This window comes from Haemaphysalis longicornis, unplaced genomic scaffold (assembly GCF_048455015.1).
Source record: "Haemaphysalis longicornis isolate Haplotype H1 unplaced genomic scaffold, Haemaphysalis longicornis Haplotype H1 scaffold_3, whole genome shotgun sequence".
Lineage (NCBI taxonomy): Eukaryota > Metazoa > Arthropoda > Arachnida > Ixodida > Ixodidae > Haemaphysalis > Haemaphysalis longicornis.
The window spans coordinates 23,007,936-23,020,078 of NW_027526335.1; the positions used below are offsets into that span (position 1 = coordinate 23,007,936).

General features: G+C 49.5%; 1 protein-coding gene across 7 annotated transcripts in view; it reads left to right on the forward strand.

Moving 5' to 3' along the window:
• Positions 1–12,143, forward strand: part of Cv-c (RhoGTPase activating protein) — a 405,466-nt gene that overhangs the window by 345,782 nt on the left and 47,541 nt on the right. For all 7 annotated transcript variants that reach the window (XM_077702628.1, XM_077702633.1, XM_077702632.1 and 4 more), the window contains one exon: positions 2,422–2,503. In XM_077702628.1, the coding sequence (XP_077558754.1) occupies positions 2,422–2,503 (82 nt within the window). The remainder of the gene's footprint in view (positions 1–2,421; positions 2,504–12,143) is intronic.

Below are 12,143 nucleotides of genomic sequence, written 5' to 3' on the forward strand. Positions count from 1 at the left end.
AAAAAATGCATTGCACTCGGGGATTATCATCTTACGCGGATATATTAAAAAAAACATTTATGTATTAACGCTGTGTGCACACTGAACTCAGCATTTTTCTATTCGAAAATATTCACTTGGTTTGAGTGTAAGTGTTTATTATCCGATTCGCAGCCAGAATTTCTCATTCGCACGCGGTCGTGTTCACCGCCTTTTACTACAAGTCTTTAAACAAAACGCATCTTGTTAGTATCGCAAACAAGGTTTCTTTAATGAATCGAGGTTTCGCTATGCCTTTACAGATTTTTGCATACATTTTCACTGAGCTGCGAGGTTAACAAAATCGAAGGGGCGGCAGGACTGCAGTGCATATGTTGAGTTTTTTCTGGCTTTCAGGGCTCCCAGTAGTAAGACAGATAGCGCTTTCCTAGCGACGAAATTGCGGCTCTTCCGAAAGTAAATTTGTGGGGGCGCATTTCGAAATAAAAAGACGAAAAATTGTAGAAGCGAACTTGGGGAAATTTCGAGGAGCAGCTGCAGACTGATAGTAATCAAAAATGGCAGCTCGTGAGTGCGTTGTCTCGGCGCGAGATCCACTTAGGAAGAACGTTTTTCACCCACCTTCAAATCCTGCCGATTGGACGCACGGCGTGCGCTGGTGCCAATAATAGTCGGTGCGTTGGTTCCAATCGATTTTCTGGTCGTCGTTTTTTTTCTTCCCTTTTCTCTTTAAGCGCGTGTGATTTTTAAGCGCCGTTACCCTAATGTCAGGTGGAAAAGATGTTATCTCGCTTTAAATGGTGACGCCGCTAACAGATTTTGTTTTTCCTTAATCGTTTCGATAACATACTTCTAATCAGTCAATGTAAGGAGATAAGAAGCGGAATCACTACTGCTTTTAAAAAAACAATCATCGCCATTAATTTTGGCAGAGTATATTCTTTACTAACTACTTGCCGCTTCCAAAAAAATTGCATTATCTCTTACTCGGAATAGCTGCTACTTTGTCAAAAATTGTTCCTTCAATGTTTCGTAATAGCATTTACGAGCTGTACCTTTCTGCTTTCATGCATGCAGAGATCGGCGAGCCGGAACCAAGACACCAATCAAATGGTTTTAAGCCCCATTTTCTCCATAATTGGCTGCGTGCATCGGCTACTTTTTGCGGTTGTACCGACTAGCTAAAAAAACCAATTCTTTTAGTTTCAAGCTTACGTCGTAACGTACACTTAGCAACCTTTTCGGAATACGATGACACGCACAGTCTTTGTCAAAATTTTCTAGGCCAAGCCAGAAATGCGCAGGCCGCAAAAAAATCGGTGGGCAAGCTTACGTCCCAAGCGAGGCTGAAACGTTTTACGCTGGGAAGCTAGAGAAAACGCCTTTCTTTCTTACTGTCATAGAATATTTGTCACAAGTTTAAAGGTAAAACTTATTCTTTGAATTCACTGTGGTCGAGAAGGCTTAGGATTGGCCTAGAAAATTTTGTCAAAGGGTGTACTTCCGCGGGGAGTGGAGTGGAGCTACCTCGTTGTTCTGCCTGGATGCTCAGTTTAACGAGCTGTGGTTAGAAGGGAGAGTAAGCATTGAATACCTGCTGCGAGGATGCAGTACTGCCTGATTTTCGTGTTTTTTTAACAGTGAAGCTGTTTAAGAAATCGCTATTTTTTGCGTCCGCAGTTAAAAATACCAAGAAATTGCCGAGCGCGCGCACGGGATCGCGGGCCTCGCAGCGACCGCGCGGCAGTTAACAAAACCAAGAAAATGCCTATCGCTCGTGTGTGCGTGCCTCGCGACGACCGCCCAGCGTCCCCGGCGCACTTTTGACAAGCCAGGATACCCACATTGGGAGATTGGCCCAGAATGGCATAAAAAAAAAACAAAAAAAAAAAAACTTCAGCGTTCGCCGTAATCGTGGCAACACTTGCTCGGAACGAGAAAGACAGGTCATAGCGTACGCCCCTCCAAGGTCATGTGCATTGATTATCACGTCCAAAAATGGGACTATAGGGCATTGCGGCAGCGAAGAAGAAGCATGTTGGTTGCAATCGTGGACTCTCCAAAAGCAACGGGAACTGGCGGCCCGCATCATCAGGGCCCTCAGCGGCTGCCTCGACGGAGGCGACTGATTCGCCCCACCATCCCGTGAACAATAAAGTTTCTATCTATCTATCCATCTATTTAAACCACCGTGACGGTCGTTAAGGTTGCGTACAGCTTCGCTGCGTTCAAGTCTTATGCGTTAGTGTGAGCTTCCTTCGTGTTTCTTTTTTTTTTTTTTTTTTCGTAGAAGTCGGGGCAAAACTAGCCGAGTGTTGCTCACAAAGCGATGTTGCCTTTCATCTTTTCGTGAAACAGTTGCCGACGGGCTCATTATCTCAGGATGAGCGTTTTTCATGACGTGTGTGCTTACTCGCTTCCCTGATTGTCTCCCCCCACCAGACAACAACTTTCCCGTGGAGATTACCACCGTTCTTCGGGACCACCCAAGTCTGGACCCGGATGAGCTGCAGTCCCTGTTCAGGTGAGCTTCAGCGCAATACAATCGGACCAAGTGGGAAAGTCTGATTTACGGCGGCTGTTGGGACAGTGATGGCAACATATTATGTAGACGGCCGAACAATGTATAACACGGTTCCTGTGTCTTGCTTATCGGGTAGACATTATGATTTACGGAAGGATTAGTGGCAAGTCTCAACTCCAGTAACAGCCCACACAGCAAGGACTGTCCGGTTCCTGTCTCCCTGTAAATTGGCATCATTTTCTCCTGCCCATGCAGACTCTGAAACCTTCTTGAGTGCCCTCTCTGTTTGCACTTGCGTCGTGATTTGTAATTTGGTCAGGCAAACGTTGAAGTTCCCAAGCCCCGTGAATATCTCGGACACCTCTACCACTCCGCGGCCGTAAGCCACTACGAAGTATAGAATATATCGATACGCACGGATTCCTCATTCGGTTATCTGAGCGACACGAGTGGCAAGGAAGAAGGTTTGGGAAAATAGAGCAACTGCTGGTAATCTGCAACTTGAAAGGCTTTTTGCGGTATTCGAGGGGCCGAAGTTTCTTCCTTGCGATTCCCGACTGCTAATAACGGTGATAAGTTGTCCCGGGTTCTATTTAAAAGCAGTCCGGGCGTGGTTCAGTTCCACGATTGTATATGCTGTGACCGACCCGGCCTACTAAGTTTGGGATGAGGAACGGGTCCATATGTCTCTGGCCGGTGCATGGAGGAGATGTGCGGCCACGCGAGAGATTTCAGCGCACGTTAACGGAACCTCAGTAAATGTCGGTTCAACCTGAACTTGCCACTGCAGCGTGTTCCTGAGCCCAACGGGTCGGCAGTTTTCCGACAAGCACTGTAACAATGTTTCGAAGATTGACACATGCCCGCTTCATCTTCTGTATGTTCCACCTGCACCTCATGGAAGAGCAGGATTTTGTTTAATTTTTTCGTTAGCTACGAAGCGGCCCAATTCGCAGTCATCAAGGTCACATCCATCACCAGTCGTTTTATAACACGTTTTCGCCGATTCCTTCGAGAGCCGAGTTAACCCAGAGTTTTTATTGCACCGGAGACATATAGGAAGACTTACTTGAGCAACTTCAGTATGAGTCGCGTCTGAGTAGCATTCGGCGACCGAAGATGCAGACAGTTCTTCACTCTTCTGAAACATCACATGTGCACGCCATGAATAATGCAGCGAGGCTGTCTAATGGCGTAAAAAATGTTCAAAAAGTGAAACTTACAGGTTTTGCCCCTTATATAAAAGCCATGCTCATCTCATATGCTTTTTTCCCGGAAAATTTTGCGCTTGAGGACTCTTGCCTCCTTCGTGCGGTGGTTTATATTCTTTCTCTTTAAACGCCCCTGTACGCAAGCCAACATTCAGCGCTGGTTTCGCGATATGGCTGCTATACGAGCGAGCGACCTCATTTGCGGTGATTATTTCTTTACATCAAGATGGCTTCGGTGTAAGACCTTTTTGACCACCCGTGCGCAAACTAACGGTGGGGATTTAGAGCGCCCACGCGATTTTTTTTCTGGACTTCCTTGTCCGGAGTAATTTACATACGAAGAAGCCGCTGATTTTAGCGGTGCTTCCCAATTGCTGGCGTGGGCAGAATCAGGAGAGTGGGCATAGCACTCCCACTCTTCGTCCTTGGTTGTCGTGCTCGGGCTGCGTGAATGCGGATTTTAATTTCTCCTTTTTGCTTCAGATGCAGTGTACTTCTTACTGTACGGTTTAGAGAAACCCTGCGAAGTTATCTTTCTTTCTATATGTGTGTGCATTGCAAAGCTACTACGCTTGCGTTGACGATTGACGAAGGATTACTGTACCTACAGATGGTGGCAGATTATTTGAAGCCCCGCTGCTAGATAATTATGGCAGCAGAATACCTCAAAATTTTTCGGAAACACATAACAACTCTCGCAAGCCGCGGCTCAGTAACTTATGGTAAGGCGACCAGCCTGTGCGTTTAATTCGAACTCTGGAATGATCTTTTGTTTCGTAATACGATACACACAGGAACAAGCGAATAGCTTTATGGCAGGGTTACCGCAGCATTTACCGAATGAACCAGTCCGGTCTATTGAACACGTTCCATGTGACGTCACGAACGTCATCGCGGTTGGAGTCTGCTTGGTTCTTGCTGTTGATTTCCCGAGTCTGCGAATGCTATTTGTAAGAGGGAAAAACCAGTGTCATTGCACCCTGTGGAGGTGGACGACTAGCGGAGCTGCTTGTGGGTTACCATGGTAACGAGACCGAGGTCCCCGTGAAGCCGCAAACGATCACACACCGCACACGCGACACCGCATTGGTTGGCCACCAGCTTCCGCTCAAACCGCGCTGTCGTACCGGGGAAGTGTTCTGCGCGATTGCAGTCACGCCTGCGTCCGGAAGGCGTTAGCAGCGCACGTAGACGAGGACACTCCAGAAATAATCACACGGCAAAGCGCTGAGTGTCCTCGTCTACGTGCGCTGTTAACGCCTTCAAGATGCGCTGCCAAGTAACCCACCAAGCCATCCTCGTGCGCGCCGACGTTTTACTTTCTCCGCGTCGCGGTGTTCGGGGTCCCGACGGCAATCGCGCGTACGGTTGGCGTCCGCGGCGGCCCGATCGTCGTCGGTGGGCCCCTTCACTGCGCGACCTACGATGATGGAAAGCCAGCCTACGAAGACCGTACCGATCTCCTGGAAGTCGGTTTCACCTCTGAACGCAAATGCAATGGTGGAAACACGTTTTTCATTGGGAAATATACGCAGTCTTATGCCAATAAATCGAGCACCGGAGCCGAACAGGTGGCCGAAGAGGAAGGTGCGTATGCAGTGCAAGGGGAGAACACGTGCGTTCACCTACGGCACGTGCAGGGCACACCGGCCCGGAAGCTGGGAAAACGAAGGACTTTTCTCGTCCTACGGACGCAGAAAAAAAAAGACAATAAAATAAAATTTGGGAAGATCGCCTGTAACAGCTCCGCTGTAAAAAAAAAAAAAAAAACTGCAGTATGAACTGTTGCGTTGCGCTTGGGGCTCGATTCGAACGGAGAGAAAAAAAAAATAAAGAGGAAAGGTTCGGGCAGATTTCGTAGCTTGGGTTGCGCTCTCGGAGCTGAGGCGCAAGCGAACCCCGCGAAGAAATCCCGCTCATCCATCACGCACGCGATTCCGCTTTTTACAAGCTTCCGCCTGCTGCGGTGGGTACGTCGTCCGCATATTAACTGCCGGTTGTTATTCTTTCGGGGCGGAAAAATGTAGGCCGCGCGCATTAAAAGCGGTAAACACGATCGCCTCTGCGGGTGCATATGTGCAGTCCTGAGCGACCCGCTCTTACGGGGCACACACACCCTGCGGCGAAACAAAGCGCGGCCTCGAAGTTTCGAACCGCGCTGCAGCCGAGGCGGCTGCGTGACACGGCGTAAGTGGTTCTCGTGTGCGAGGTCTCGCGCCGGCGTGGATGTTGTGGGCTCCCTCGGCGGCGGACGAGCAAGGACGAAGCTTCGGCAGTGCGCGCACGCGAGAAACAGATCGAGCGCCCTTCGTCTTTCTTGTTTCTTTCATTTTTCGGTCGGCACCGACGACTAAGGGGCGCGTCATCCACAGATGCGCGCTCGTCGAAACGCTCTTCTCTACTCCGGCGAGCAAAACACGAACGGAAAAAAGGGTGTTGTAAAAATCCAAGATCAACTAGAGTGACTCCAGGAGAAAAATTGGTTGACGGCTGATGTGGCAGGTATCTAAGTGGGTTGGGTGTATCTGCTCTCGTGCGTGCGGCGGTGGAACTGCGGCAGAGACACGGGAGGAAGCGTGTTGCTTCTCGGTTGTTGCTGCTCTCCTTTCTTTTTCGCCGTTCTCGAAAAGTGGCCTCTAATGGGGGCCGTCTTATACTTCTCGGGCAAACGATGAAGGATGAGGGCGTGTTCTTTGTGACAGCAGCGCTCACCTTCTGTCCGGCTGCGCATGCGCGTTGATCGCGGCCCGCCACTTCATTCGTCCATTTGGCATCGCCTTTCCCTCGACCCGTGCAGCGAGCTCAACCTTGACTCGTCTACAACTTCCGCATTTCATCGTCCCTTGTAATGTGGCTTGTCTGAGCTCTTACGAGCGACTCAACTGTTCACTGAAACGAAGTTATTCGTCCCAATGTGCTGCTGAGCACGAGGACGCGGGTTCGATTCCTGGCCGTGGCGGCCGCTTTTCTGATGGAGGCGAAAAGCGAAAACGCCGGTGTGTACGAGATTTCGGTCCACGTTAAAGGTCCCCACGTGGCCAAAATTAATCCGGAGCCCTCCACTACGGCGCGCCTCTTCGCCTGCGTTGTGTCGGCGTGTTAAACCTTACAATCAATCAATCAATCAATCAATCAATCAATCAATCAATCAATCAATCAATCAATCAATCAATCAATCAATCAATCTAATCAATCAATCAACCAATCTTCGTCCTGATGCTTATGGCGTCAGCATGACACGACTCAGAGAATCGGGTAGAAGTAGCACGCTCAGACAGGGACGTGCGGGGTAAAGGGTTTTTTTGGAATCGCGTGGCGCAAGTTTTAACGAAGCGTGTAGAATACTGGTCCTAATCTATCACCGTATAATCCGTTTATTTTACTGCAGAAGTCCGCGGGACTGGCTTTCGCCACGACGGAGTGGGAACGAGCGCTAGGTAAAGGGTCGAAAATTTGTGGGCACAAGCCTTGTAGGTCGATTGAGTTCCTTGCATAGGAAATGTCATTATACACTCTGCAAGCAAGCCGTTTAAGAGGTTCGCAAACGGCTTACAACTTCCATTCTTTGTGTTCTGGTCTTGTTCTGGTCTGCCCGGGTCGCAGTGGAGTGTAGCTGCTAGTGTGTGTGTTTTTGTGTGATTTGTGTGTGTGTGCGTGTGTATGTGTGCAGGTGTCCTATTTTCTACTCCTTCGTGTCCTGTATTTTGATATTTATTTATATGTCTAGTGTTTCGTTTTTTTTTGTTTTTTTTTTCTTTCACCTAACGTTGTATATATGTTATTCTTGCCCATGTGTTATATATTTATGTTAGCCCTCTACCCTATCCCCATATTCCTATGTACTCTTTCCTCCCTATTCCACCTCCCCTACACCAGCAGGCGTTCCGGTGTCCGCCCCTAGGCGAGACAATTTACGCCTGTTGGTGGACCTTCCTTTCTTTCTTTTGAGCAATAAATACATACATACATACCTGTCATCGTTTGAACACTCACGGCCGTGCCTCTTTGATGGGGCGCCGAAAAGAGTGGGAATTTTTCGCAATATTTTTATCACCTGCGCGTATGCCGTGTTCGGAGTTCTTTCGACGCATTTAGGCGCACTTTTTTTCCGATCTTTATTTGTTTTCCCAGCGCAGTAATAGATGAATGCATTTACAGAAAACACCAAAAAGTTAGTTTCGTGTATGAAGTTCAGGAGTTCTCGGTGAAGCGGTCCATGCATCCAGCGTTGTAGTTGGGGAGGGTGGCCAGCGTGGAGCCCGGTTGCACGATGGTGCCGCAGGCAAACTTGATACAATCCCGGGCAGGTTCACAGCAGGTGCTGCACATTCACGTCCTGTATGGAAGAGTTGCAAAATGGGCAGGTGGGTCCGCATGGACCGCGGATTGCGATGACCAGGAGGCAGTCACGGACGACGTAAGCCCCCCTCCCCCCACGCGTAGTCTCCGCAGCGCAGCCTCCTCTCGGCGAGTAAAGTCACCTGGGGTGTTTGAACCACACTGGGGTATGAGTGCTCGTGTGGTGCGCCGAAGGTTCTCCTTTTGTCGTTCCAGGTGCCCGCGAGCGTCTTCGGGGCAAGGTAGTGGTGGTCGCATGACGGTACTCGGGAGGCTAGCTGAGTCTGCCTCCGTACTGCCAGGCCCAGATGCGTATCGGCAGCACTGTGCTTCTTGCCAAGTGATGTGTGGCATCTAATCGAAAAGTGCGTTTAAACGTGACCCTTGCATTAGCCCCCCCGTCGATGTGACGACACGCTTGCGAGCCCGCAGGTTGAAATCTAATGGGTTGCAAAACTGTATGTGCAGTGCGCATAAACAGTCATACGGTTGAGATGCAAACTGTTACCCGCCGCGGTGGCTCAATGGCTAAGCCGTTGTGCCGCTGAGCCAAAGAACGCGGGGTCGATTGCCGGCCGCGTCGATGGAGGCGAAAAGCGAAAACGCCCCTGTGTTCCAGATTTCGGCGCACGTTAAAGATCCACAAGGGGAGAGGGAGCTGTCCAGCTCCGGTCTCGATTCCCAGCTTAGGCTTGTGGAAAGGGCCGTGGCGGCAAGGGTCTCCCATGGAGTCCTGGACTGAGGGCCGCGTGCCACATTACGATGCTCCCAATAAAGTTTATCCTACTCCTCCCCAAGTGGCCAAATTATTCCGGAGCCCTCCACTACGGCGCGCCACATTGCCTGCGCTGCGTCGGCCGGTTCGATAAACCTCATAATCAATCCACGAGATGCAAACTGTTGTTGTCCTAACAGAGCACCGCACCAAGTCGCAAATCAGTGGGACGTCATTGCGTGCTGTTTTCTCGTGTACCGGAATTTACAAATGAACTAATGTTCTTTACGCCCGCAAAATATAGTAAATTTATAAATTACACAAACTGCGCAATCCATCTAGGATTTAGTCAAACTAGGTTTCAGTGTACCAGAGTCCTTTTTCTGCGGCATTGTATAATTCGACTCACGCAATCGGTTACTTTGGTACTTAGCGAACGTTTTATGCCTTCGGTTATTTGTACAGCCCGGAAGGAAGGAACGCCCGTTCACGAATTATATTGGGATGACGTCCCACTGGGCACTCCAGTTTGTATCGGCAGAAAAATAATAATTGGTGCTCTTGGGGCGCCCAGTCGCTAGAATGGTGTAAATGTTCATAATTGGGGAAACGACGCAGAAGAAAACTTTAGGCCACTCGTATCCACATGTGGCTGTACAGAACTGACAGAACTGACAGAACAGAACTGACAGAACTGACAGAACAGAACTGACAGAACTGACAACTGACATGCGGCGTAAGAATGCTACACACCCGCCGCGGTGGCTCAGTGGCTAAGGCGTTGCGCTACTGAGCACGAGGTCGCGGGTTCGATTCCCGGCCGCGGCGGCCGCTTTTCTGATGGAGGCGAAAAGCAAAAACGCCCGTGTGTACGAGATTTCGGCGCACGATAAAGATCCCCAGGTGGTCAAAATTAATCCGGAGCCCTCCACTACGCCTGCGTTGCGCCGGCGCGTTAAACCCCACAGTCAATCAATCAATCAATCAAGAATGCTACACATCAAAAGATAATTCCCTGCATTTGTGCAGATCTTTTAAAGGCGTCTGTAACGCGAAAATGCCCAAGTGGAAAAAAAATCATGCACCCCCCCCCCCCCCCCCCCCCCCCGTCAAACGACGATCGTTGTTGAACGCGAAGCTTTCTTGAGACGGATTCTCCGGTTGTCGTCCCAAGTTTTTCAAACCGCTTAGACCACGTCGAAGAAGACAACATGGATGCTAGAAAAGGGCCTTTTTATTCCGTGGGGTGAATAGTGTTGGTTGTGCTATAAACCGGAAACCATTGAACATGTTTTCATTGACTGTTGGGACGGGGTTTTCTTCTGGGATGGGCTGCAACGTACGCTGAAATAAAATCTGCCAATTGATGCCCGTGGTATTCGGTACTTGTCCGTTGAACATGATGATGATGGCGTTCCTCTAGATCTAATGATGTTACTAGGTCTGCACAGTGTAAGGCGATTCCGAATGGCAGTCCGTTCCTCGGACATTATTGCGCGCCCAGTAAATGAGTATTTCCGAGAGGCCATATTCTCTTTTCTTGAAGTGCAAAAGGCACGCCAAATGGTTGTCACAAGTGGAGAAGTTAACAAAAATGAAAATATTTTAGCAACCAGCACTGTATCCCAGAGTGGAACAGTGATTTTATTGTCTTAGTGCAATGGTTTTGTTTTGTTGTTGTGTATTATGTTGGTAACAGCGGTGTTTGTATGAAAAAAAAAAGTGTAGCAGTCGGATAGACGCCGGCGTCATAACGCGAGAGACCACAGTTCGATTCCGGCCACCGGAAGCCTTTTCTTTTTTTCTTTTTTTCACTTTGGCGTTTTCGCCTCACAGAGGCTATCAGTGAGAACACTAAAGCTTGGCTTTATAAAAAAAACGCTTCTGGTGGCGGGAATCCAATCTGGGTCCCTCGCGTTATGACGCCGGAGTCTTATCTGATTGCTCCATTTCGACATGGTCGAAGGGGTTCGGAAAACCTAAACGACAACCAAACAACCCGTCACGAGTAAGCTTCGCGCTCAACCATCGTCGTCATTTGACGGAGGGGCGCATGATGTTTTTTTTTTCTCTTCTCTTTTTTTTTTTTTTCTTTTGTACTACATCAACTCTGGTTTCGCGAGCACGCCCCATGCAGTTAAACGCGCCCGCAGTTCGCCAAGTTCCGCCTGGCGGGCCTGCCTGTTTGAGGTGGACGAATTCCCAGTGCGCATGGGGCGAGGGGAACGGCACCTGTGAACACACACCGACGCGATAAAAGGGCCCTCGCACAGAACCTTAATCGTGGCGCCAATGGTCGGATTGGACGATCCCGTCGGTCTGCGTCTCAAATAATGGCATCTATGATTCAGAGGTGGCGACCATAATCTGCCTATCTGGCGTCACGTTTTCGTGTGGAGACAAGGAGTTCACGCAGGACTTTTCTCTTTTCAGGCGGCGTTGTTTGGCCGCCGAGGTCACGCGACTCTTGGTGCCAATCGTATTGACGCAGACGACGAGGACGGTGACTTACCGCGTTCACTGTTCTGCTTTGGCGCAATGTGCAAGGCTTTCTCGCATTAATAAGCCGAGTCCCTAGAGCGCGTGTGTATAGGGGACATCAAGCCGAGCCCCGAGCGCCACTGGCTGCGGTAGTGCAGCGTCCGCAGTTTCTAGGGGCATTTCAGGTCGAGGCTGCGCCGGCTGGCTTCTCACCGTCGCGCGCCGTCTCGACGAGTCCCGCGACTCCTCCCGTAGCCGCTTGCATGCGTGCGTTGTAAAGTGAAGTGCGCAGCCAGCGCAGGGGGCAAAAGAGGAAGGCATGGGAACGACGATTCAGAATCACTAGATCCAACACATCACTACATCCAACGAGTCAGTACACCCATTTGTAGGTGTACTGACTCGTTGGATCTGTGACGCGTTGGATTTAATTACTCGGGTTTATGTACTGACCTGTTGATGCGTTGGATCTAATGCATCGGATGGGTCAATCTGGATGTTTTGACTTGTTGGATTAGTGACTCGGAATCGGCTTGTTGGATTAGTGACTCGGACTCGGCCCAGGCGCTGGTGGGGAAGGAGAGAGGAGGGTACTAGGAACCTGCTTCCCCCCGCGGCCTAGCTGTATATGGTGCTATGTGGCTATTCTGGGTTTTCTATTCCGGCTTTACACGTTCACCATCGTTAAATATTAAAATATTTTGGTACTTTAAAACATTCATTCCCTGCTGCCATTCCAGGTTGAACATACAGCAAGGCAACTTTACCGTACAACGTGGAAGTCTTTTTTGGCACTTCTCTGCAGTACGAAACTTCCCAATGCGACCCTATTTATCCCATATTGATAAGCAAAACGGCGTAAAAAAGGAACACGAAGAAGTTAACTTGGGCCCAG